This window comes from Thermobia domestica, chromosome 9 (assembly GCF_964235325.1).
Source record: "Thermobia domestica chromosome 9, izTheDome1.hap1.1, whole genome shotgun sequence".
In the NCBI taxonomy this organism is placed as follows: domain Eukaryota; kingdom Metazoa; phylum Arthropoda; class Insecta; order Zygentoma; family Lepismatidae; genus Thermobia; species Thermobia domestica.
The window spans coordinates 147,594,565-147,619,292 of record NC_137462.1 but is presented as its reverse complement, the minus strand read 5'-3'; the positions used below and the strand labels follow the sequence as shown (position 1 = coordinate 147,619,292).

Sequence of the window (24,728 nt, the reverse complement as noted above, 5' to 3'; positions counted from 1 at the left end):
AAAATCGTGTTTGTAACCTATTGTCAAAACATTCACCTCCAGACATGATGTAGAGAGAAGAGAAAGAGATATGACATCTGTAATATATGTATATGTGATTCACTAAGTAACTGTAGAAATTAGTTAAAGGACAGATAAGAGAGCGAAAAGGAGCTCTAGAAGTCTGAACTTTTTAGAAACGTCCTAGATAGGTGAAAATATAGTTAAAAATTGCCAAAGGTATCATGTAAATTACCTCTCTTTTCTTATATTCTAGTATACTTTTCCTTTCACATCCAAACATCTCTATTCAGAATTACGAGATAAAGGTGGAGAGAGAAACATTCCCATTTCAAGAATTATATCAGGAAAAAAATCTTTTGACTTAGACTAGATTCGAACTCGCAACCCTTGCATCCATGGCTCAGCGCTCTACCGATTGAGCTAACAACTACTGTTGGAAAAGCCACATTTCTACAACTACCGGTTGCTGAATGGTGTGTATTAACCAAGTTTGCCGAGATAATTGCTTCATATAGCTATAATAATAATAATAATAATAATAATAATAATAATAATAATAATAATAATAATAATAATAATAATAAAGCAGAAGAAGAACAGAATCTAAAAAGTCACATATGTTAAAAGTTTGACGTGCAGAGTAAGTAATAATATGAGATTTTATTAATTATATATAATAAATGTAAGCGTGGTTTATTCGTGTGTGCTTCTCAAACTGCGCAACTCACTACCTAGTCCCATAAGGGTTGTACGCTTATGGTACAGTAGCCTTGCGTCCTCCAACCGTGAAGAATGTTTCTGTTTGAACCTATGCGTGCCCAAAGAGGAAGGAGATTGAAAGAAAGAAAAGTGGTTTAGAAGCGTGTCTTTCAGCTACTACTCTATACAAGACGTGCATCTACGACTTAACGTGGAACCCGAACCACACGACTCCTGACGGGAATCGAAACCCATATCACCTCTAGTTCTATCATGGGAGGCACAGGAACATGTAAAAATAATCGAAAATTTCTTCTATCTTTCTGATAAAGAAAACAAAGTTGATACCAGATATAAATAACGAAAAAACATATGAATTTAAATGTAAAATTTGAGTCCAAAATACCCACTTATAAACAACTGCTGAATTTTAGAAAATAAAGACATGTAAATTGAAGTTATGTGATTAACTTGGAGCTTCAAAAACCAACACCCAGAAACCGCCGTGTAAAGTCTAACTGATGCAAATTTTTTTATTGCATAACTTGCTTTCGTCTAGGCGGGAGTCCGCCCCCAGACGCTTGCATTTGCTCTTTCTCCGACCTCTCACTTCTCATATCCCTAAGACCTCTGATCTTAAGTGGTTTCGAGATATGGCTATCTTATTGTAACAATTTCAACTCCCAACTTTGACTTCCTGCTGTTTTTCTTCTAACCGTAATATATATATTCTTAAGGGATTTTGGAATATGGCCAATCTATTTTACCAATTACAATTTAAACCTTTTTTTTTCTAAGGAAAAATGAAAAAACGCAGAAACATGTCTTTAATTGTTTTACTTGCAAAACCTAAACACCAATTTTCATTCCCGGCGGGAGCTCATGTATTTCGAATTCCACGTTAATCAGTAGGTTAACGTTTCATATAGCTTCGCTACTGAATGGGACGTTAAACTCAAAATCAACTCAACCAATTTTCATGTCAATAACCTTAACGATTTTCGAGTTATGACCATCCAATTATAACAATTGTAACTTTACCCTATTTTCTTCCTTTCTAGGGCAAATATCATAAAAACGCTTACATACATATCTAATTATTTTAAATGAGAAGTCCATATACCAAATTTCATGTCGTTAACACTCAAAGATTCCAAGGTATGGGCATTTTAAGATAATTGCCACTCCTCTTTCTCCCTTTTCCCTTCAAATTTCCAACTATTCTTCTTTTAGTGGAACCTTACATTACAAATCATATGCCCTTTCTAAACTTCAAGTTTCTAGCTTAAGCGGTTTGGCCTAGCGTTGATCAATCAGCCAGCCAGAACTTGTTATTTTATATAGAAAGATACATAATAAAGCAAATTAATGACAAAAATATTACTACAAAAGCAATATAGCAAAGAACTCATATACTGTGTTAAAATATGTAGATATTCATTCATTTGGTAAATTTCATAAAACTAAGGGCACAAGCTTAGCGTACGTGCGTTTGGCGTGGGAGACCCAGGTTCGATTCCCGGTGGGAGCTCATGTAATTCGGATTCCACGTTAACCAGTAGGTCTACATATCATATAGCCTCGCTGCTGAACGGGATGTTAAACTCAAAATCAGCTCAGCTCTGCTAAGGGCATAAGCAGCGTGGACCTACGGCTTTTTGGGTCCAACCACAGATGACAAAATTACACTCCTATTGCTTTACAATTGCTGTAAATCTCCCTGCTTTGGAAATGAACGGAACTTGACATTCGCTTCACCAACTTTTCTATTTTGTGTGTGCATTTTAAAGCCGTACACAGCGCATGAGGGCATTGCTAAAGTTTTCAAAGTCAATGTAAGAAATACAGATGAGTTCTATTTACACAATGTGTACAGTAGAAAATATTCAATAATATTCCACATAGAAAATATCATACACAACAGTGTGTAAGAAATTCATCAAATGTTTAAAAATCAAAGAAAACGTACTTCAACACAAATGCAATTAAAACCTGACTCTGAGAGCGCAATAATGTTATCTTGTTCGAAGGGTCAGTGATTTTGTGCCGAACAGGCTGAGCGTGGGCTTACCCTGCCTTATGTTTCGCAACATTGCTCTTGGTCAGGTGGTTTATTGCTTGTGCCTTTAGGTATTTGCCCTAAAGCTATACAGCGAGTTGTGTGCGTTCTTCCTTCCCTGCCCCTCGCTGGCGAAAATATTATTTGCTTTTCATGCATTAGGATAAGGGGCAAGACAGCTTGCGACCTTGGAAGGGAGCTTCAAGCAACCTTGGGAAGGGAGTAACATATAAAATGATCGAAAACGACAACCGGTGTTCATGTAGAGTTCATAGTTTCGAGGTCGCTGAGATGGTTAGGCGTAAAGCTATCAGCTATTTTCTGTTAGTGATTTCTTCATATAACCAAGTTAACGAATCAGTGATAGAACGTTCACCTCTGGTGCTTGGGGTCACGGGTTCGATCCCAGTCCCCGCCAAGTGAACTTTGTGGTGGATAAACACAGTGTGCATGGGTTTTCTCGGAGTTCTCCCGTTTCCTCCCACTTTCTTCATTCCACCATTTCATTCATTATTCATCATCACCGTCTCCTTTAGCCTAACCGGCATAACCGCTGGACGTAAAACTCAAAGATTTCATTTCATTTCATTTTCAAGTTAACGAACCTTGACTTACCTGCGTACAGTGATTGGTTAGTGTGTCCTCGATGGCTATTTTTACTTTTTCCATGATCATCCCATACCATACAGTATTTTTTATGTTTTGAAAAAGCTTGATTCTATCAATTCGTTAAACAACAATGTTTCTTTTTTTTCTAATCATGTTTCTTAGTATTATCCTCTTCATTCTAACTAATTTAAATATTTTCAATAATTCAGAATTTAGACTAAAAAATGTTACAATGATCAAGAATTGTATAAGAAGAGGACTCTTCATTTCTAATCATTGTCATAACCGGAAGGGAAAGCTTTAAAAAAATTGAAATAACTTAGCAGACGTAGAAATTCGACGGAAATAATAAACATCAACTATTAGTTGACTCTTAGAAGTATAGTATATAGTTCTCAACCCAAGTAGAAGATGCACTCTTTGCTTCATGAAAATAATAAACATTTTCCAAAAATGATTACAGAAAAGTAATTTCATGACATTTACTGAGCGAACGTAGGTTACTGGTTAGCGTTGACCTTTGTAATTGGGAGTCTCCAGGTTCAAATTTCGATACGAGGCATCCTGACTAGTGATTTTGCAGTACCACTGGGCGAATACCGGGATACTTTTAATACATAAGCTTTGGGAAATTTTCTTGAAAACTTTGTTCTTATGTTGTTAATGTTTCAGTGTGAAATGGCATTTTGCTGCATGGAAAATATTTTTAGTAAACAAAATATAGTAGATGAATGGTTAGTATAAGGGACTCCTACTTGTTTTCTTTAGGTTCAAATCCCGACTGTTCTTATTGATTTTTTCTTTTAGTTACGCTCATATGTTGCGCTCCAGAAGTTCAATTTTGAATTAAATGTAGTCGCAGCTAGTTTAAACTGAAATTATTTTCAAAACTTTTTGCTATTATATGTTTTTGTTTTACTTGCGATGTTTCAACTTTGATATTAGATCTTAGACCTTAATGTAACTCATTTTCCTACGTCATATTATGATGAATGTTTTCACAACAACGATAATCGGGCGGTAATACAGAATTCCATTGTTACTGCAGGGCCGGATCTTGAATCCTGCGAACTACGCGTTCGCAGGAGGCGCCAGGTGAACAGGGCACCAAATTAGAAAAATGAATTTTGTTTTAAATGTAAATATTCATTTTAAAAATGTTATGATGAAAAATTTTCCTCATATAGCTTCGAATAAATATTCTACAGACTGAGATACAGATAAAATACATCAAAAGGACAATAAAGTCGAATCTTCGCTTGGTTGGCTGTAAAACACCCCTTTACAAATGAAATGGACTCGCACATCAATTTCTTGCTGTATTGTACTGTGGAGTTACAACCACAGTTATTTGCTCAATTATCAGTTCTTTACTGAAAGAATGTGGGGATAGCACTTTGCATGGCAAGAGAGAAAGTACGTGGGGATCTGAGCAGTACAGCGCTGAAGTAATTAATTGGGGATGAATGAAATGAAATGCATGTTTTCTAATAGAAGAAATCACAGAGACACAAAGGTTAGGAAAGGAAAGGGTTTTACTGTACCTCAGCCATTTCGATATGATGAGCCTCTTCAAATATCGGGTGAAGCCTTATCCTCCAATTCGTTGAGTGTTTCCGTCTGGTATCGATCCCGGACCTCACGTTCGAGAGTGAAGAACCTCTCGACCTCAGGGCAACAGCTCCCAGATGTCCTGGCCTCTTCAGAATGACACCTCTGTCATGCAATGGTGGTGAGGGCCCAGGCGTGCCGACCGTCTTTCAATTGCTGCTACGACGATTCTTCTGAATAGGGGTCCAAAGTGTGTTTCTGGCGGCTTCTGTCACACTTCTCACCTCGAGGGTCCCGTGTCCCCTGGTTTTGTTCTACTTCTTTGCTTTCGCTTCTTCCTGGTGCTCCGCACGTGGGTGACCAGCTCATCACAATTATCTTGGTCAATAGGGAAGTTTGTTAATTGCTGAAACGGCGTGGCTGAGCTTGTTTTGATGAAGTTACGGAAACTAGGAAGAGAATGGTAAGCATGAATTTGTATTGGGATGAGGTGACAACATAGGGAAGTCTCTTCTTTATTATTTAATAATTACAATTTCTTGTTTGAAGAACAATAACAACATACAGGGAGAATTCAAAATAGGCGCTAAGCCTGATATCCTCTAGAAATTGATGCCAATGCCACACTCACAAGAGATGCTAGTTTGAGGAAAATTTCCATGGCACAGGATAGATCTTTTAAAGAGGGAAAAGGGATATTTTACGAATATGAGATAAAATCAATGTAAATTTAGCTTTCCAATATATGTTGTATTAAGCACTATGACCGTAGAGCTAAAGACTGGTATTCTTTCCCCAATCCCACCATATGCACAAAATACAAATATAACAGACTCTTCATTCCTTTCTCAACAGTTAAGGGTTGAGAAAGATCACCGTAAATGAAATGCACATTACCAAAGTTGAAGCAAGCATGGGCACCCAAAAGGGGACGAAAGGGCCAGGCCCCACCTGGCTTACGATAAGTATAATGTATATGTATAATTTCTTAAGATTTTCTTAATACAAATAAAAATACCAAACGTAATATAGTAACGAGGGAGATGACCCCCCTAAAAACATTCTTCGGGCCCCCATGCAAGCAAGTAGGCTTTCTTGTCCATTCGTCCAGGGAGTGGAGCGAATACTAAGAAAAGACGGGCGGTACAAATGGGTTCTTTAAAAATCATTTCTGAAGGAAATTTTAACTTAAGTTCCTAATGACTCACAATCGCTGTCCAGTGCTTAATGCTCACTTTGTTAATATCTATTAGTCATTTGTCATTCGTCAACATTTTCATTTCTATCCTAAGTCATTTTGTTTTTGTTTATATTTTTAATTTATAATGATGTGTGCTTTCACTTTTTAATAGTACTTTGTTTTTCATGTAATAATAATGACCAACAATATAAAACCAAGTGAGCATTTTATCGGAAAAGAAAGCTACAAAACGTGAAAGAAGATAAGAGGCAACCGAAGGCTCTAAAAAAGTTTCTTTCGAGTGCTGGACAAAATTAGACAAATATTGAGGTGGGGAGTTGTCAATATCAGTCACTGTTAACGAAGCATTTGCAGGTCGACATTCTTTTGAAGCTGACAAATTTATTTTAACCTGATTGCAGTAATTTAATTGTTGATTTAAAATGGAACGATAAGGTCATTTCGGTTACGGGTCTGAATTAAATTTCATGTATTTCAAAATTTGTTTGAATACAATTAGTTTTCACGTGGCATATAAGTATAGAACTTGAAAGGATAAAATCGAAAGCGACGAAAGGTAATTTGGATGACAAGTATTATTTTCAGTACACTTACTTTCAATCACAGCAGCGTATACAGATGCTCGTTTTATTATAACTGATAACAATAATTATTAATCCATTCTCTGCTAATAAATTTAGATGGAGCGATATTTTAAATTAGTAATAATTCTAATGCAAAGTAGAGTTTGGATTATTAGTTACTTGTGTTCAGGGATGTAACGACATAGGTGCTACGGATGCGCAAGGGGCCAGGTCGAGACAGAAATTTCCAGACAAAATTCGAGTCGAGACACGGCTCTTCCAATAGAGAAATATACATTTTTCGAGTCGAGCCATCACTTTGACAGCACATTTTCGAGACGAGACAGCCACAAATCTTGTATCGTGCGCATCCCTAATAGGTGCAGTTTTCTATTCACAAAATATCTTCCGGGGGGCACACTTAGTAGGGCCACTGCTGGTACTCTTTTATTTATTATTATATTACAGACGTATTATTTTGATCTCCTCCCGGGGGAAAATGGCCCCCTAAAAATATGTGTAGACGAAACACTGCACAGGGAGTCTGAGAGTCTGGATCCTTCAATTAGCACAATTTCAGGGGCAGATACACAAAATTATTTGCATTTGTAGGCTATTCCGAAAAATCTTCGAACCCGAAAGAAAAATCTTGCTTGTGTTTACATTGTGTTACTGCCTGATTTCGTACGTTTATGTTGGAAAGAAACATGAAAGAATTGAATTGTTCTATAGGCCTAAAAGGCCCTGAAAAGAATTTTTGCGAAGGAACCTGATTTTAAAGTGCTGCTACTGGATCGAGGACAAATTAAATATCAATTAAGACACACACTTTTGTCATTTGTTGTGTATTGAACTAGTTTAACTAAAATTAATAAAGAATTATTTGAAATCAAGTACATCTCAAGAACGATTAAATGGACTAGCTTTGATGGCCATTGAAAATTACATTCTGAATGAAATTGATATTGATGCAATAATAAGAGATTTTGCCAAATTGAAAGCCAGAAAAGTGTCTTTATAACATGAACTTTACAGTAACAAAGAAAACGAGAAATTAATCTAACTACAATATTTGTATCACTGGAAAACACTATTTTAATATGCTTTTAATGAAGTGTAAGAGCATATCTCTTGTCAAAATCAAACCTGTGATAATGTTAAACTTAAAGCTCATTAGTTTTATTCTATTTCGACTTTTATGTTTCAACTGTATTTGTCAAAATACATCTTAGGTATACATTTTAGTTGTTTCCTGTGCTTATTTAATAAAAATATATATAAATTATTAAAACTGGAACTTTGGTCATGATTCATCCACAGTTAATTAGGTTTAATTTCGCCATTTTCCTTTAATACTCACAGGAAGACTGAATTATTATATATTGAAGAAATTTGTAACTTTAACAATTATCTGAAGAATTTTTGTCCATTACAGGATTCTATTCTTTTATTATCATTTAGGCGGGGGCGACTAAATATTGTTTATTTACACTTACAAAATGTTTACAACCGATCCTGTTACTGTTTTATATATATATATATATATATATATATATATATATATATAGAGAGAGAGAGAGAGAGAGAAAGAAAGATATATATATATATATATATATATATATATATATATATAGAGAGAGAGAGAGAGAGAGAGAGAGAGAAAGAAAGTTTTGATTCAGAAAAAAGTACAGTTGAACGTACGATGCAACATGGGCTCCTGGAGGGATTTCAAACGAATTTAGTATACGTATACATTACCATCTGAACAATTTAACCCTAAAAATGCTTTCGATCACTGAAATAAATTCCTGCCTACGCTCCTGTAAAGCAGTAAGAATTTTAGGTACTGATCATGGGGTAATGCCTCCCTGGAGCAACGACAGTTCCCCAGAAATCATACCTCTGATAGGTCCGGATGTGACACCAGTATTTGTGTATTACCACTCCTCACTCTAAGTGTATTGAAACTTAAGTCAAAGGAACTGTTCTGAAAACTTCACCGGTTCTCTCCTCTGAAACCGCATGCAAATGGGGCCAACCTTGGTCATATACCACATCTGGAATATTACTGTTTATGTCAGAGATCCCGAAAACTATATATTCGACACAAATAAAGGATGTTTTCGATTTTATTTTATTTTATTTATTTATTTATTTGCCTGTCACCCTCCCACTCTGACCTCCATGCCAACCAAGGCTTAACTGGAACTTAAGCAACATCGACAGCGTCACTATTCATCTGCGACTACGAAAACTAATACCATAACGATTTCGATATTAATATTGTTCATATTGAGTACTTTTACATGCCACTTGCCCCCTTATTACGGATGACTTCAGTGTCTCGCCCCCACAACTATGGAGCAATTTCAACAAACTTACGTATAGCTATAAACCACCATCTGTAAAATAAATGTGCGGGTGACCTTTTTCGGGGAGGAATTCATTAGCTACTTTTCCAATATCAATGTGGTGGCTTTTTTCTCTTTCCATGCTAAAGATTGCCGAAGAGCTCAACTGCATTTGCACCACTGTCCTATGAATATAGATTTTAATGGCATTTACTTTACTAAGTGCTTGCTTAGGTGTTACAGGAAAAGTGAGATTCTGTTATAAATGAGTAGGGGTCTAAACAAATACGGAAAACTATTAGCAATGACACTACTCGAAATGAGTTTTCGCAATATAATGGAACAGTATTTTATTCGAATGTGAAGGAAATCATTGCATAAATTGGCCCTTCCCCTCCTTAGAAGTCTAAGCTACAATACGTATCTAATAATTTTGAATTAGAAATATATGCATGGAGTTTCATATCCTTAACTTTAAGGTTTCCTGAGTTAAGTAAATGAATAACGTTCCTGCTAACGAAAGAGTAAAGCTTTGGGCTTTAATGGTATCTGGAGTGTAATTATTAATTTCAGCAACCCCGAAAACTATTGAATAGACACTCATATCTTTCAATTAAGAATTATTAAATTTTCACCCCTCCCATTAAACCTCCATGCCGATAATGCTAAACTTTGATGTGAACGATATAGAAGGTTTCATAATTCATGTACTCAATAGCTATGGATTTAACATTAATATCGTTTATTTTCGATTATTTTTGCATGTCCCTGTGTCTCCAGGGGCGCCCATTAAGGGAGTAAGAGGGGGCGATTGCCCCCTCTAGAGGAAATTATACTTTGCAAGATCAAAAACCCAAAAATTGTTTGAATATTTACCCCAAAATTTGGAACTATATTTGAAATGTCGCTTATACTTGCCCCCTTTGAAAACCACAATATGGGCGCCCTTGTGTGTCTCTCATGATAGAGCTAGAGATGATACGGGTTTCGATTCCCGGCAGGAGTCGTGTGGTTCGGGTTCCACGTTAAGTCGTAGATGCACATCTTGTATAGAGTCACAGCTGAAAGACACGCTGAACTCTATATCACCTCACCTCGTGAGATATTCTATTTTTGCATAATTTCTAAACCACTTCTCTTTCTTTGAATCTCCTCCTTCCTCTTAGGACACGCATAGGTTCAAACCGAATCTTTCTTCACGGTTGGAGGACGCAAGGCTACTGTACCATACGCGTACAACCCTTATGAGTTGCGCAGTTTGAATAGCACGCACGAATAAACCACGCTTACATTTATTATATATAATTAATAAAATCTCATATTAGGACTAACTTCGCACGCCAAATTTTTTAACAATGCGACATTTTAAATTCTGTTCATCATCTTTATTATTATTATTATTATTATTATTATTATTATTATTATTATTATTATTATTATTATTGTTATTATTATTATTATTATTATTATTATTATTATTATTATTATTATTATTGCAATAGCTATATGAAGCAATTATCTTGGCCAATTTCGTTAATACACACCATTCAGCAACCGGTAGTTGTAGAAATCAGGCTTTTGGAACGGCAATTGTTAGCTCAATCGGTAGAGCGCGGACTTATGGATTCAAGGGTTACGAGTTCGAATCTAGCCTAAGTCAAAAGGTTTTTTTCTGATATAATTCTTGAGATGGAATGTTTCTCTCTTCACCTCTCTTCACAAACATCTCGTAATTCTGAATAGAGATGTTTGGATGTGAAAGAAAAAAGTATACTAGGATATAAGAAAAGAAAGATAAATTACATGATACCTTTTGCAATTTTTAACTATATTTTCACCTATCTAGGACGTTTCTAAAAAGTTCAGACTTCCAGACCTCCTTTTCGCTCTCTTACGTGTCCTTTAACTAATTCTACAATTACTTATTGAGTCTAATTTACTTATAATTACTTATTGAGTAATTATACATATATTACAGATGTCTCATCTCTTTCTCTTTTCTCTACATCATGTCTTGAGATGATTTTTTGACAATAGGTTACAGACACGATTTTACAAAATAATACGATCTGCGATATCAGTGATACATATTGTGGTGTTTAACTTAACATATAAAACAATAAATAGAAAAACTGAGAATACGAATCTTTTCGTGCACTGATGCTTCAATAGCAGTGAACTGATGCTTCAAATCTATGTCTTTACTCCCTTCACCTATGTTAATTCCCTAGTCAAAATAAAAACTCTTCAAAATTAATCACAAATTCTTATACAACCATCCCTTCCTTGGAGTACTGCGCGGTCACATACCCGTCACTGCGATGTAAAGGCACTTATGGCGACGAGGATACCTTTATTTATACGGGCCTGACCACCAGATGCATGTTTGTTATTTGCGAGTTTGTGTTTTGTGAATGTCTCCTCTTCTTCCACGTTGCTGCGACTCACCCACCATAACAATGGAGTCAAGCACTGCTAAGTGGAGGAATTCGTAACAACTGTATTATGGAAGGTAACTATTTACCAGTTGCAGAAGTGGCTGCAATTCGAAGTATACTGTACAGGAACATAGTTGCGAACCAGTCTAAATCCGGTCTCCAAAGTTAAGAAATAGGAGCTCTCTCTCATATGCTCAATGTTGCTAAATCCAGTGGCAACGTTCGTTGCAACTTGAAATATAACCTCTCTCTTTGTTTCAGTTTTTACCTGATATTTTTTTATATGTATAGAGATTCATCAATAGGGTCCTGCGCGCAGAAGCAAAGGTTTATTCTTGCTTAAACACTAATTTAAAACAAAAGATACTGTTGAAAAAAGTATTCTGTTCCACAATCATGCAACATGTAGTAACCTCCCTGCTAATTAATGTATTGAGTTTATACTATTAACAATTCTATCGTATTACAATTCCCCCCTCGTCCTAAACATCTCTTATCATTCAAAGTAATTTCACATTGCTTTCTACATTTGACACTCAGCACCTTGAACTATTATATTGGGTATTATACATGTTACTGTAGTATAGGCCTATTTGATTTTCAATTAACATATTTAGAAGAATGAACAGAAAAATAAAAATATACAAGTTCTTAACTCTTTATTATTCATAAAACCAATTACAGTTACAATATTGTGAACATTGTTAAATTTTCATCAACTCGTGCAATGATCAGCGGTATCAACAACATTCTTTATTAGATGATTTCTTTGTTGAATTCAACCTGGAAATTAGAAACAATATGTGTATAATTATAAAGGTGCATAACACGATCACATTACGAAATTTGTAATCTTTATCATAGTTGAATGTAATAGATATCTAATTATAACTTAAATATGCATCACACTATTGTTATCTAATTATTTCTTACCACAAATTGATCTACCATTATCCCTTTTATTACTTTAGTGTTCATGAGCAATTATTATAAGTATAAACCATACGCTTTGCAATATTCTGATAAACAACATACCTTTATATATTACAGCAGTGCAAAGGAAGCAAAATATAACTAAAAGTCTACTCTCTCGTGTTGGGCTATTTGCAATCATCTTTCCCCTTGTACCTCGATTCCACGTTTTATCCTTTGAGGTAAAGTCAGTAACTGTTGCTTCCTTATTCTAGTGGTTGAGGAAGTATAATGATTTCAGGAAGTGCATCATGAACCGAAACAGGTAACGTTACCCTGTTGCTCTAGGACGCGCTTTCGGTTCATCAATGCAGCATAATTTTGGGGTTATACACCATACAACCAATCCAACTGTTCTGAATAGAGGTCAGAATTGAGAGCACAACTGTTATGAACTAACCCGAAATGAATGACCCGCTAATAGTTCCACCAGACAGAACATGGCTTTATGCTCTAAACAATCATGTCTAACAACTGATTCTGGAAGTTGGTCCTTGCTCAACCACTGTATTTCAACATTCGCATTTGAAGAAAAAAGCTACTTTTTTTATGACATGTGACAACTAGTTTCAGGAAACACATAATTTTACAGCAGTTTCAACACACTTCAGCTCTGTTCTGCGCCTGAACTAGGGTCAACTCATGTGGCACAATATATCACCTTCTGATAGTTTCTAAGACTGCGCAAAGGTGACACACTACAGTGGACTGTAACATGCTGAGTTTTTTACAATCGTGTGATAGCAGGTGGATTTTCCTCAATGGCATGTCGTACCCTGTAGTTTGTTACCCTATTGCTTCCGAACCTTAGTTGATCTTTGACATTTTTACAATCTGCACGAAATTCCTGGACTCAACGAATTGCTGTGCATTGCTTCACGGCACCTTTTCCTTTTGGACGATAAATGTTTTTGGTTGTCCCCAGCGTTATATACGAGTTCCAACTAATCAAATAACAGGTTTCCTATCAGACGTTTTTGGGCACTCATCGTTTCCGCCACTAACAACTAACAAAAGATACTGACAGCTTGACGGCTTCCATGTTATATGGTCCACTCGGTACACTAACACTTGGACCAGTTTGATCTTGTGCTGGTCAATCACGGCGCATGAACGCCCTGTTATTTGGGCTGTGGAAATATTGCAAGACTTTTGATTTACATTTGTAACAAGTTGTACATTAACTGCAATTGTTTCCTTCATTATTTTTAATGATTTTTCAAGGTTTTTAAATAAACATATTGATCATACTCTTGCATACTCAAAATACATGTATTCAGTTTTGCAGGTGAAGTTGAAAAACTAGTTTGTCCACTATAGAATCAACCTTTCTAGCTAAATTCAGATAATTTTAGTTTGCTGTTCGTTAACTATAACAAACCAAAAACTGATTTCACCAACATCTTTAAATTGTTATACGTGATGGTAAAACTTTATATTTATAGTGAGGTGTTAAACTGTATTAATTTTGGACCATTATTTTATTTATCTGTTCACAAATAAAATTGTATTGTAAATGTATAATGATTCATTGCTTTGATATATCATGCAACTATTAAAATCTAAACACCATATCAGGAATTACAAACAAATTGACATTATTCGAGCAAAATCCATTATAAGAAACACTCCTCCAAGATAACACTTACAGCTTTCAAAACAAAATTCTGTCTTTTTATTGAAATACGGTATGTTTCTTCAGTTGTTGAACTACGTTTAGTAAGATTCTAATAGTGAAACGATAATCATTTCCGTAAGCAAATGGTAATTAACGAAAAAAAATGGCATTCTCTTATTCAACTGATAGTAATTGTAAACAATATATACTTTCACTTAACAAAAGCAATTTGCAGTACAACATATAGAATACAAGAGGGAGACGAAATCAGAAGGCAGTATGTGGCATTCTGTGTGATCGCGGGATTAAAATGCTTTAGTTGTTTGACGATGCAGTTGTAAACTGTCTTCAGAATGTACTTATGCACTGTACAGTAACAACGGAAAACATACTATTATCATATTAGAAAACACACAACGTTTTCTCTGCATAAATATCATTTTGGAAAGTAGGCTTAGCCTACTATCTGTCTCCACGAGTCAAGATTACGAATATTAGAAATTAGATTTTAAAAAGCGATCTTTCGTTTCATCATAGCACAAACACATTGTATTTATAGTTTTCGACTCATTTCACTTTAAATTGTAGACTTATGTAAACGTTTGTAGTTCTACGGTAAATAATTTGTACTGTATGGACGTGTTGCATTAACTTTCTTTCCAAACCCTTATTTTTGTTAAGTATTTGTATGTTCGTACCTTATTAATAATTAACATAAATGTGATATAATGTTCACAAGGCCAAATTGTTGTTTAATATCTTTCTATTTAAAATATTTTTTGTCTTTAACACCGCAAGTTACGTAATGGATCATATTCTATCGTCTTTATTTTGATTTTCAGCAAATTAATTACATATGAAATAAAATTTTACACTAAAATTCAAATTCAAATAAAGATAAAAAAATGAAGTAACTTACTGGATGATGTTCTACATGTTCTTCCACTTAAAAATATCAAAAATAATTATTAGAAATATACATATGCATATATTTTCATTATATTACAAATATCTACTTTAAATACATACAGTATAAAATGTTCAGGTTTGTGCGAATGAAATACCTGCCGTAAGTGAATTATTTCCTAAAGAAAGAATGAAAGTTTTAATATCTTGTTAATGAAAATCCTTAATGTCTGCAACCACACATTTTCACACTTAGTCATCCATTGCATTACTTCTTGAAAGAAGTCAGGAATATGCGATTCGAAGTTCTCGAAGGTAGGTTGTGTTTCTCGAACATTAGAAAAATTCTTCCGCTCCCCACAAGAGATGCTTGAGATTTCAGAAGAATTGGCAGCGGGTGGGAGAGACGTAGGGAGAATACGGTGGATAAGGAACAATTTCGTACCGAAATTCATGCAATCTGCAAAGCTATTTCAAAAACATTTGAGGTTGGGTTGTTGAACAATAAACACACTACGACTTTACACATTTCTCGACACTTGGGAACTAAGTATGGAATTGAGCACTTTACAGATCCACAATTATGGTTTCTAACCGACGAAGTATGACATAATGCATCAACCACACAGTAAATCACTATACCCATAGCATATTATAGAGGTTTTGTAAACTGTCTTGAACTGTGAACAGCATCCAAACATTGCTCTAACTGTTTACGATTCTCGTTGCATATTCACTTTTCATCAAATGTGACAATCCGACCCAGAACCTTTTTCCGATGCTTCCAACGCTCAGGGAATTACAACTTGCCCTCCCTTCCCCCCAGACGGTGATTCTGGTTGAGTCTCACCAATTTATGTAGTACTCATGAGTCGCAAATGGAGCTGCCGAACGACAGTGCTATGATGTGTATCTAAATAATCTGCAATGACAGAATACTTAGAGTCTCCTCCCGCAATATTCTGAGGAGTTCATTCGAATGTGATATTGGGTTGTGTCTTCGGGATTCACTTTGCAATGTTGTGTAAAATTTGACAAATTCATTTTGATTTGTGCGTTCGTTCTTCAGCCTCTTCTAGCCCAAATGTACTATTTTTCTTTTTATTGTCTGACCTTGTAAAATATCCCCCTCTTTTTTGTTTGAATTCGTAAAGAAAAATAACTCGCAATTACGCGTTTTTAATGTCGAAATTTCATACGATCCCGTTTAATAACGCACTGCCTTATGGGTTTCTTGGTACTGCAGCCTATTTGTTTTATGAATACAGAAATTACGAGATTAGACGTGTGTCTTAGTTCATCAAAGTAAAAGTCAAATCGAACTTTCAATTCGCACCAACTAAAGCAAGTTTCCAAACTACTTTTTGGATTTAAATATGCACTAAAGTAATAAATTAGTGCATTTGAAATATATTCAATTCATCAATTTGTACATTTCTATACCGCGCATATTCCTCTTAAAACGTGTTAAATACCTGCCATATCTTCGTTGTTTAACCTATTGATTTATATGGGGATGGTAATTTTCTCTTTTATTTCAACTGAACTGGAATTAACTTATAATGGTTTCATTTTCCTATTTTTTTCAATCTATTTATATGTCCCTACATCGCCAAAACTTAATTTAATTCCCAGTGGGGACACTCGGTCGAGAAAGTGTAAAAGCCATCCTGAGAGAGGTTTTCCTGGGTTTTCCACATCCACGCCAGGCAAATGATGAGATGGTACATAGCATAAGGTCCCAGGCCGCTTCCTTCCTTCCCTTCCCTCGGATACTGTGACCATCAAAGAACGTCATTCCTCAAACGTGATGTGTTAAAATGACCATAGATCTAATTACTAGTTTCCTAAAATCCTCTATTACTAATCCCTTATTTTGTATCGAAAGTTATATCGAAGGAAAGAATACTTAATTGAAATTTAAATCAGATATAAATCATTATTCTAATTTAATTAATGATTTAGTTAATATTAAACAATCAAATCATATTGAAGTAATATGAAATACATATATAATGCAAATTAATTTTCAAAAAGCAAGAGGCATTTACCAAAACTTATAAAATCAAATAAATTAAAGTTAGAGCTCATATAAAAGATATAAAAGATGATTAGAGTCTCCTCTCCTCCGATAAATCAGCGAGGTAGTAAAACAGAGATGGCGCAGGTATTGTCCGTGACATCGGCACACAAACATCAGAACATTTCTAGCAATCATAATCTTAACGATATTGTTAGCTTTCTCTAAGCAATTATTTTCTCTTGCAGTATTTGTGTCTCTACCTGTAGCTTCTGAGCCAAAAAAAAAAAAAAAAAAAAATCGATAAGTACAATGAAATTAATGAAATTAATTTAACTTCAAACAACGTCATTTGACAGAAATGGTAACTCTGCCAGAGCCAAATGAGAAATAGAAACGAGTTGACATCATGGGTACTTTCAGCTTTGAAAAGAAAAAAGACCAGATTCCGAGTAGAATGTTAGTTCTTAATTACTTCTACCAATTGTCTCCAATTTCGTAACAATCATACCAGTAGAAGTAATCTGAAATTTGTACAGTAAAGTATAAATATCCTCAACATGATATCCACAAAGATACGGATTTACTGAGCTTCTTCGTGGCTAAGCGCCTTTGCCGTGGGAGACCCGGGTTCGATTCCCGGTAGAAACTCATGTGGTTCGGATTCCACGTTAATCAGTAGGTCCCGTCTCATATAGCATCGCTGCTGAAAGGGACGTTAAGCTACAAATCAACTCAACTCAACGGATTTGCTCAACGAGAAATACTTACAAGCAGTGTGAGTAGAACAGGTAAGGTTAGAAATAGAAGTAGAATTTTACTGTCTTTAATAGTTCAAGAATTAAAGCTTTCTGTCCTCAAACAGGAAATTCAATTTCGACATTTTTTCTTTGCAGTGGTCAAATTTGTCTCCCCTTTTTTTCAATAGTAGAATAGCTTCGTAACATTACAAGGTTACGGGATATACGCTTCCTCACAGTGTGACTTCGAATAACTGACCGCGGCTAGACTTTTTGGTTGATAAAATTGGCAACTACTGAAAGATGAAAGCAAACAGTTATGAGTGAATCAAGTATACCAAAACCACGTGATCTTGTTACAGAGGAGGCGGCGACGCCGTGATATCAAAATCATGAAAGTGATCTCAGATCTCTTTCTGTTGGGTTTTAAATTGTTATTTTTCCTGAACCAAGAAACTAAACTTTCATGAATTGTATTGTCAGGCCACTGTACTTTCGGATCCCTTTTATATAACTAATAAAATATGGATCTTTCCAAATTTTAACTGGAAATCCAATGGGAAAAGCGACCATTAGGAAGACTTTGGCGCAGATGGGAGGACAATATTAAAATGGATCTCGCAGAAATAGGAATACAAAGTAGAAACTGGATCCAGTTTACTAAGGACAGAAGTCAATTGAGAGCTTTTGTGGATGTGGTAATGTACCTCTGTGTCCCATAGGGCACACAGTTAGTTAGAACTAATCCAGACTGTCATATTTCTTATTGATTGTGGTATTGGAACCTCGTCTTGCATTACAATTAAAAACATTCATCCTTCTGTTTTACAGATCTCGAATGGATTTCGAAACTCCATCTGGAGCAGCCGATTGAGTTGGAAAGTCCTAATTTAAACTAAAAATCTGGAATTAAAAGTATAATAGTGTATATTTACAGCGTATACATATTTTATACTGTCTGATTGGATAGTAAAGTAGATTAGAAGTACAGTAATATTATATCACTCCTTCTTTCTTTTGTAATGTAATTATTGACATTAGTCACTGCAGACTTATTACTATTATCGAAACTTCGTTGCCCTATTTTTTCCTTCTAGTCCGTTAAAACGAGGGATAAATGTATCGTACATAATGAATAATGACTTCTTATTAAACAAATTTTACGTCTCAGTTGATTTACTATGAATTACATGATTCAAAATTGTTATACAGGGCTATTGTAAATTATCTTTCCGATTCAAAAGTTTAATAATTCATGTTTAGTTATTCACAAGGACATACAACTTGTGTTAAATGTAAGAAAACCTCAAAAAGTTTTTTTTATTTTTTTTTTAACACGTAAGGCTACGTGTTACGTTTCACTTCAAAGATACTTAATATTAGTGTTTTTTTATAAATCGATACATATAAACCCGATAGTCTAATTCTAGCTACACTTTTTCCAACATCATAGAATCAATAGATTTAACTGATTGTTGAACGCATACTCGAATACCAGGTAAATTTATTAGGTACAGGTGACTGATACACTTGATATTTAAATTAATCCTACAAAAAAGTCGCACAGATGATAACTGGCGAAGGGGGCAAAAGGAGAAATTGTCCCTCACCACTAACTCGTTCTATTGATTTAGTAACCTTCGGTTCAGTTCCCTCCTAACATCCTGGTGACAATGTAGGGCTGTCTCGTCCTGCCAGAAAATAAAATTTTTAATATCCCCTTTTAGTTACGGAAAAAGACATGACTGCAACAAAGGTAGGAAAGTGCGTTTACAGTGTCCTCCTTGAAAAACCTAGGGGTATACACTTTTTTACGTGTGACTGCACAAAACACGTTCACCTTGGGGGAATTCTCTTCATAACTATGGGGATTTTTGAAAACACAGATCCTCACGTTTTTTCTTTTTCTCGAAAGATTGAAGGTAGACTCATCACTAAACACAATTGACTCTGTGAAACTGTCTTTATGAGGTTTTACATTGCAACGCAAAACTTCAGTCTCTTGATTTTGTCAAAATGCTTAAGTACATGCAACAATTTCAGTCGGTTTCAGTAATTCTCAAACGTTTTGACAGATTTTTTTCACATTGTTGTCTCCTCCAAGTTCAATTCTTCGCTTGCGCGATTAGTTGATTTTTGTGGGTTTCTCGTAAAAGACGCGCTAGAGGTCTGCACGGTCTCGGGCCGGACTCGGGTCATAAATTCTTTACAACCACATTTCTTAGGCTTTTCGCGCCTAACTTTGTAACTATACTGTACAACGATATTTATTATATAACTCTTTCTGGACAACTTTTAAAGCACATCTAAATTTGTAACTTGTGACGCACACACTAAAAAACTATCATTGTGCAACTGACGAGAAAAGCTAATTGTGTAGTGGAGAGAAAAAACTAAAAGTAACAGAAATAAACATGCTTAGCTTGTCTATGAGTACACTGAATTAAAGAAATAAAAGTTCAGAACAAGTGGTCTTCTTTTTTTCTTCAAGGTTATTGTCAATTTATATTTTAGTTTTAGATTTTTATTATTATTATTATTTGTTTCTTTTGCTGATATTGGAAGCATTTCTTTCACAAATTCTCCACAAAAAATATAGCATTCCCATTTTCAGTTGTAAAAAGAGAAACCAACGTTGTCAAAACTGGATAGCAACAAAAACTACTTTCAGGACTGTCTGAGTGAGTTCAGTACACATCCATTTGCATAAGAATTTTTACACATTGCAATTTTGTTTTAAATATTTAGAGTATTCAGGTTTCCATTTCATGAGAATTTTTATATGGTAAATGAAATGAAATGAAATATGTAGTTTAACGCCCTTCAATTACGCACCGAGGCTAAGGGAGACAGAATTTATATGAACGATTAGCTTCTTTAAATAATTCATATACAGTATAACCTCGTTAACACGAACTCGCTTAAGCCGAACACTCGGTTAGGACGAACAAAATTTCGGTCCCGGCATCGCTGTACGTTATCTTATAGGAAGTTTTATCGGTTAACACGAATTTCGGTTAGCACGAATTACGAACTAATTTTTAGTCCCTTGAGTCAGTAAATGTTTTCATTTAACACGAACTTTCAATCCTTAGTTTTTTTCCAGAGCGTTTTTCTTATTTTAGATTTCACTCTAGATCAGTTTTTGTCATACAGTATTTATACAGACGAAAATTGTCTTGTAAATAAGAGAAAAACCAGAAACGGGTATCTTTCCTCTCTTATGAGGTGTTGATTCTGTCCTCCGTCAAGCGCTGAACATGCAGGTGCTTGGCAGACGAGCTGGTGACAGCTCGACACAAAACGTCTTCTCTCCCCTGTAACTCCAAACTGGTGACAGCAGTCATAAATATCTTTCCGTTACTAGTGGTACCCAACCTGCTAGCGGAGTTGTCAATTTTATAACTTGACCTTGATTTTCTGCGTGGAAACTTTCTTTTTTTAATCTTCGAAGATAGGATAATAAGCTTACTGTAGTGTTTTCACTTTTCAGAGGACGGTACGGAGACCGAAACTAGTCTCGATCTCGATCTTAACTCGAATTTGAGACCGAGCCGTGCTTTTCGAAATCGAGACGAGACCGAAACTCTCAGTCTCGTCTCGATACAATTCTGTGGATGGTATCAAGACGGAGAATAGTCTTGGTCTCGTCTCGAATTGGGAACCGAGACGAGACCGAGACTACTCAATCTCGTCTCGATACCATCTCTAGTGTTTTCTATGACATACATAATATACTGTAGTGGTATGTATAGTCTGCATACTGTAGTGCGTATGTATGGAGAAAATGTATTCAAATAATAAAATTTGGGTCCCCGGTTAACACGAATTCTTTTAACACGAACTCCTGATTTTTCAGTCCCTTGAAATTCGTGTTAACGAGGGTTTACTGTAGTTTGTAAGTGTAAACGATAATCTTTATATCGTTGTTCTCGTGAATCATGTAAGATTTTATACTGCAGATTTAAGCTTCTAATTGTTATTAATAAAAATAGAATTTTGTGTTAATTAAGTTTCTGTAATTTGGGCTTATTTCGGGCTCATTTGATTATCACACCGGCTCGGGACTAAAGGCTAAAGCATGTTTTGGTTCAGCCATAAATTCACGGGACAAACTGAGCCCGGGCTAAAAATTCCGGCCCGTGCAGATCTATAAAAGACGCACACATGATCAACTATCTTATCAACTCAGAGGGCGCGGTGGCTCACTGGTAGAGCTTTCACCTCCGGTGCTTGGAGTCCCTCGTTCGATCCCAGCTCGCGCCATGTGAACTTTGTGGTGGACAAACACCGTGCTCGTGGCTCTTTTGGAATTTTCCAGTTTCCTCCCACTTTCTTCATTATACCATTTCATTCATTTCTCATCATCACCGTCTCCTTTAGCCTAACCAGCATAAGCGTGCGACGTAAAACTTAAAGATTTCATTTTCATTTCATTTCATTTCTTATCAACTCCTTGTCGGCCTGTTCTTTTTTCTTGTACACGCGCACATTTTCTTTAAATTGCTGTACGACTTCCGAATTCAGTACACGTCTGATGAGGATCTTGGCTAGAAGATCGAAACGTCACGTGTAAATGTGTTTTTATATTAAATAAGTAAAGCCTTGTTCAGCAATGTGTTTATTTTTCGGATTTTATTTGCAAGACGTATGACTATGATTGTGTGTCAATATGAAATTCGAGAACGCAAAATGCTCTCCTGTCTTTATTTTCTCCTATCTTGATTTACTGTCTCACTAATGGTGAAATGCACAACATCAGCTATGCCAGCTACTAAAACTTCATTTTTAGTTTTATCCTTTCATTTAACTTAAGTTCATGTCATTGTGGACAAATAAGTGTGAGCTATTGAACTTAGAAATCGGACAGATTATTTTCAATATGCAAGGCACCAAAATTTAGTATAATTCTATAGAGTAAATAAACTGTACAAAACAGCGAAAGGAAACCACTCAAATTATCTTATTTTGGACATGTTCTAAGCTTTCATGAACTTTTTCTCACCCTTACGGATTGCTATCTTTCTGATATCCAGTAATATCCTATGATATCCTATGTGAGGCAAAAGGGTTATTCGAATTCTACCGGTATGTATAAAGATAGTAGCACTTAATTTGCAAGTAGTCTGTAATCTACCGTAACTTACATTACACAGTTGTTACTAACCAAAGGAGTTACTAAACTAATGATGGGATAACACTTTTTGGGCATTATATGCATATGGTAATGAATGAAAATTAAGAGAAGTATTTTTTTTTCAGCTGATACACCGTGAATTTATTGCATGGAGTTAATTCACAAATAATATCTGTTATATTCTCTTTTACTTGCTCAAAAATAGATTTCTCTACGGCATCAAGTATATTGATTTACGTAGCCACACAGTAGATTCATGGTAAACATGTTTGCTTTCGTTGCATTCGTCAGCAAAGTGAACCTTGTTGTTACTACGTCGTAGCGAACAAAATGCATTTCACTTAATCGTACCCTCTTTATTAAATGGCGTTATAAAAAATAATCCATAAATATTAGATTGGTAAGTAAGTATTGGACTGGTTTGCAAATTTAGCACATATACTATCTATAAATACCGTACTGTATGAGTAAGCAGTTCTCAGTATGAAACCAGTTGAGAATTCTCCAAGAGCATTGCCAGAACTAACTTTAAAAAATGGAGCGGGAAGGATAATTGTGATTTTTCCTACATGTAAAAGTAAATCTTTTTGTCATCTTGTTCTGCTTCTCGCAAAAATTCACAAAATATCATCTCTCTATGACTTACTGTTCCCGCCGAGGTATGGCTCCTTAAATCTCCCGAAATTTGAACTTATTTGGCTAATATCTGGGGAACGGTGGCTAGTTGGCCAGTGGCCACCGGTTATTATTTGGTACCGAAATGTTCACCGTTTTCTTAAGATATTGATCAACACCAATATCATCTCTCCCTAGTTTAGGTTAGCAAGATATGGCTCCTTAAAGCTCTGGAAATCGTCTATTTTTTTGCCAGTATCACGAGAACGGTAAGTAACAGAGAGATGATATTAGTGTTAATTAATACCTAAGAGGATGGTAAATACTTTGGTACCGATATTAACTGGTGACCACTGGCCAAACCAGTAACCAATTGGACAGTGGCCATCGGTTACTATTTGGTAATAAAATATTTATCATACTTTTAGGTATTGACTAGCACTAATATAATTTCTCTGTAACTTATGGTTCCCGAAATATGGCTTCTTAAACCTCTGGAAATTGGCCATGTTATGGCCAATATCTCGGGAATGGTAAGAGTGACGTGAAAAATGTCATCACTTTTTCAGATATTTTTTGATGCTCTTTCGAATGGAGGGCTCAAAATCGAAAAAAAGTCGCAAATAACAGATAGACGGACAGACAGACACAAGGATAATTTAATAACGAACTTTTTTAGTTCGTTGAATATTTACTTCCTGTAGCTCTTTGTATGAGCATATTACTATGTATTATGTAAAGAAATTATATATATAAATGAGTTATATACACATATATCTCGGTTACCAGTGTTTGACCACATTGAGAGTAACGTGTAAAGCATAATTCAACTTACTTGCCATAAGCAATGGAGCATATTCCATGCATCTTCACATGTTTCAACTGTAACAAATAAATGCAGAATATAAGTCTTACGTTTATACACAATGCACACAATATATGATAAATCCACCACAACTTATACAATACTCCTTATCACTATACGTCTTCATTTTTCGAACCAGTGATCAATAGTGTAACAAGGATATTTTACTAGAGCGCCATGGCCTCTTACTTTTGGAAATTGATAGATCCCTACCTATGGTTTAACGGTATCCTAAACGGACGGGGTACAGTGTTCTAAAAAGGACCTGGCCTCTTTATTAATGCTTATATCAATAAAACATTAATTTGTCATTTGTGTTTGATTAAGGGCAATATTATAAATTGAAATGGTAGCCAACTCAATGAATATAGGGGGCGCGGT

At 35.3% G+C, this 24,728-nt stretch overlaps 1 protein-coding gene across 1 annotated transcript in view; it reads right to left on the bottom strand.

Annotated features, from left to right (window-relative positions):
* Nucleotides 1–12,230: 12,230 nt before the first annotated feature.
* The window catches only part of LOC145661055 (uncharacterized), a 62,252-nt gene continuing 49,754 nt past the window's right edge, over nt 12,231–24,728 (bottom strand). Inside the window, exons 10-11 of the mRNA XM_081726493.1 lie at nt 24,318–24,364; nt 12,231–12,257 (exon numbers count right to left, since the gene is read on the bottom strand). Coding sequence (XP_081582619.1) covers nt 12,231–12,257; nt 24,318–24,364 — 74 coding nt within the window. The remainder of the gene's footprint in view (nt 12,258–24,317; nt 24,365–24,728) is intronic.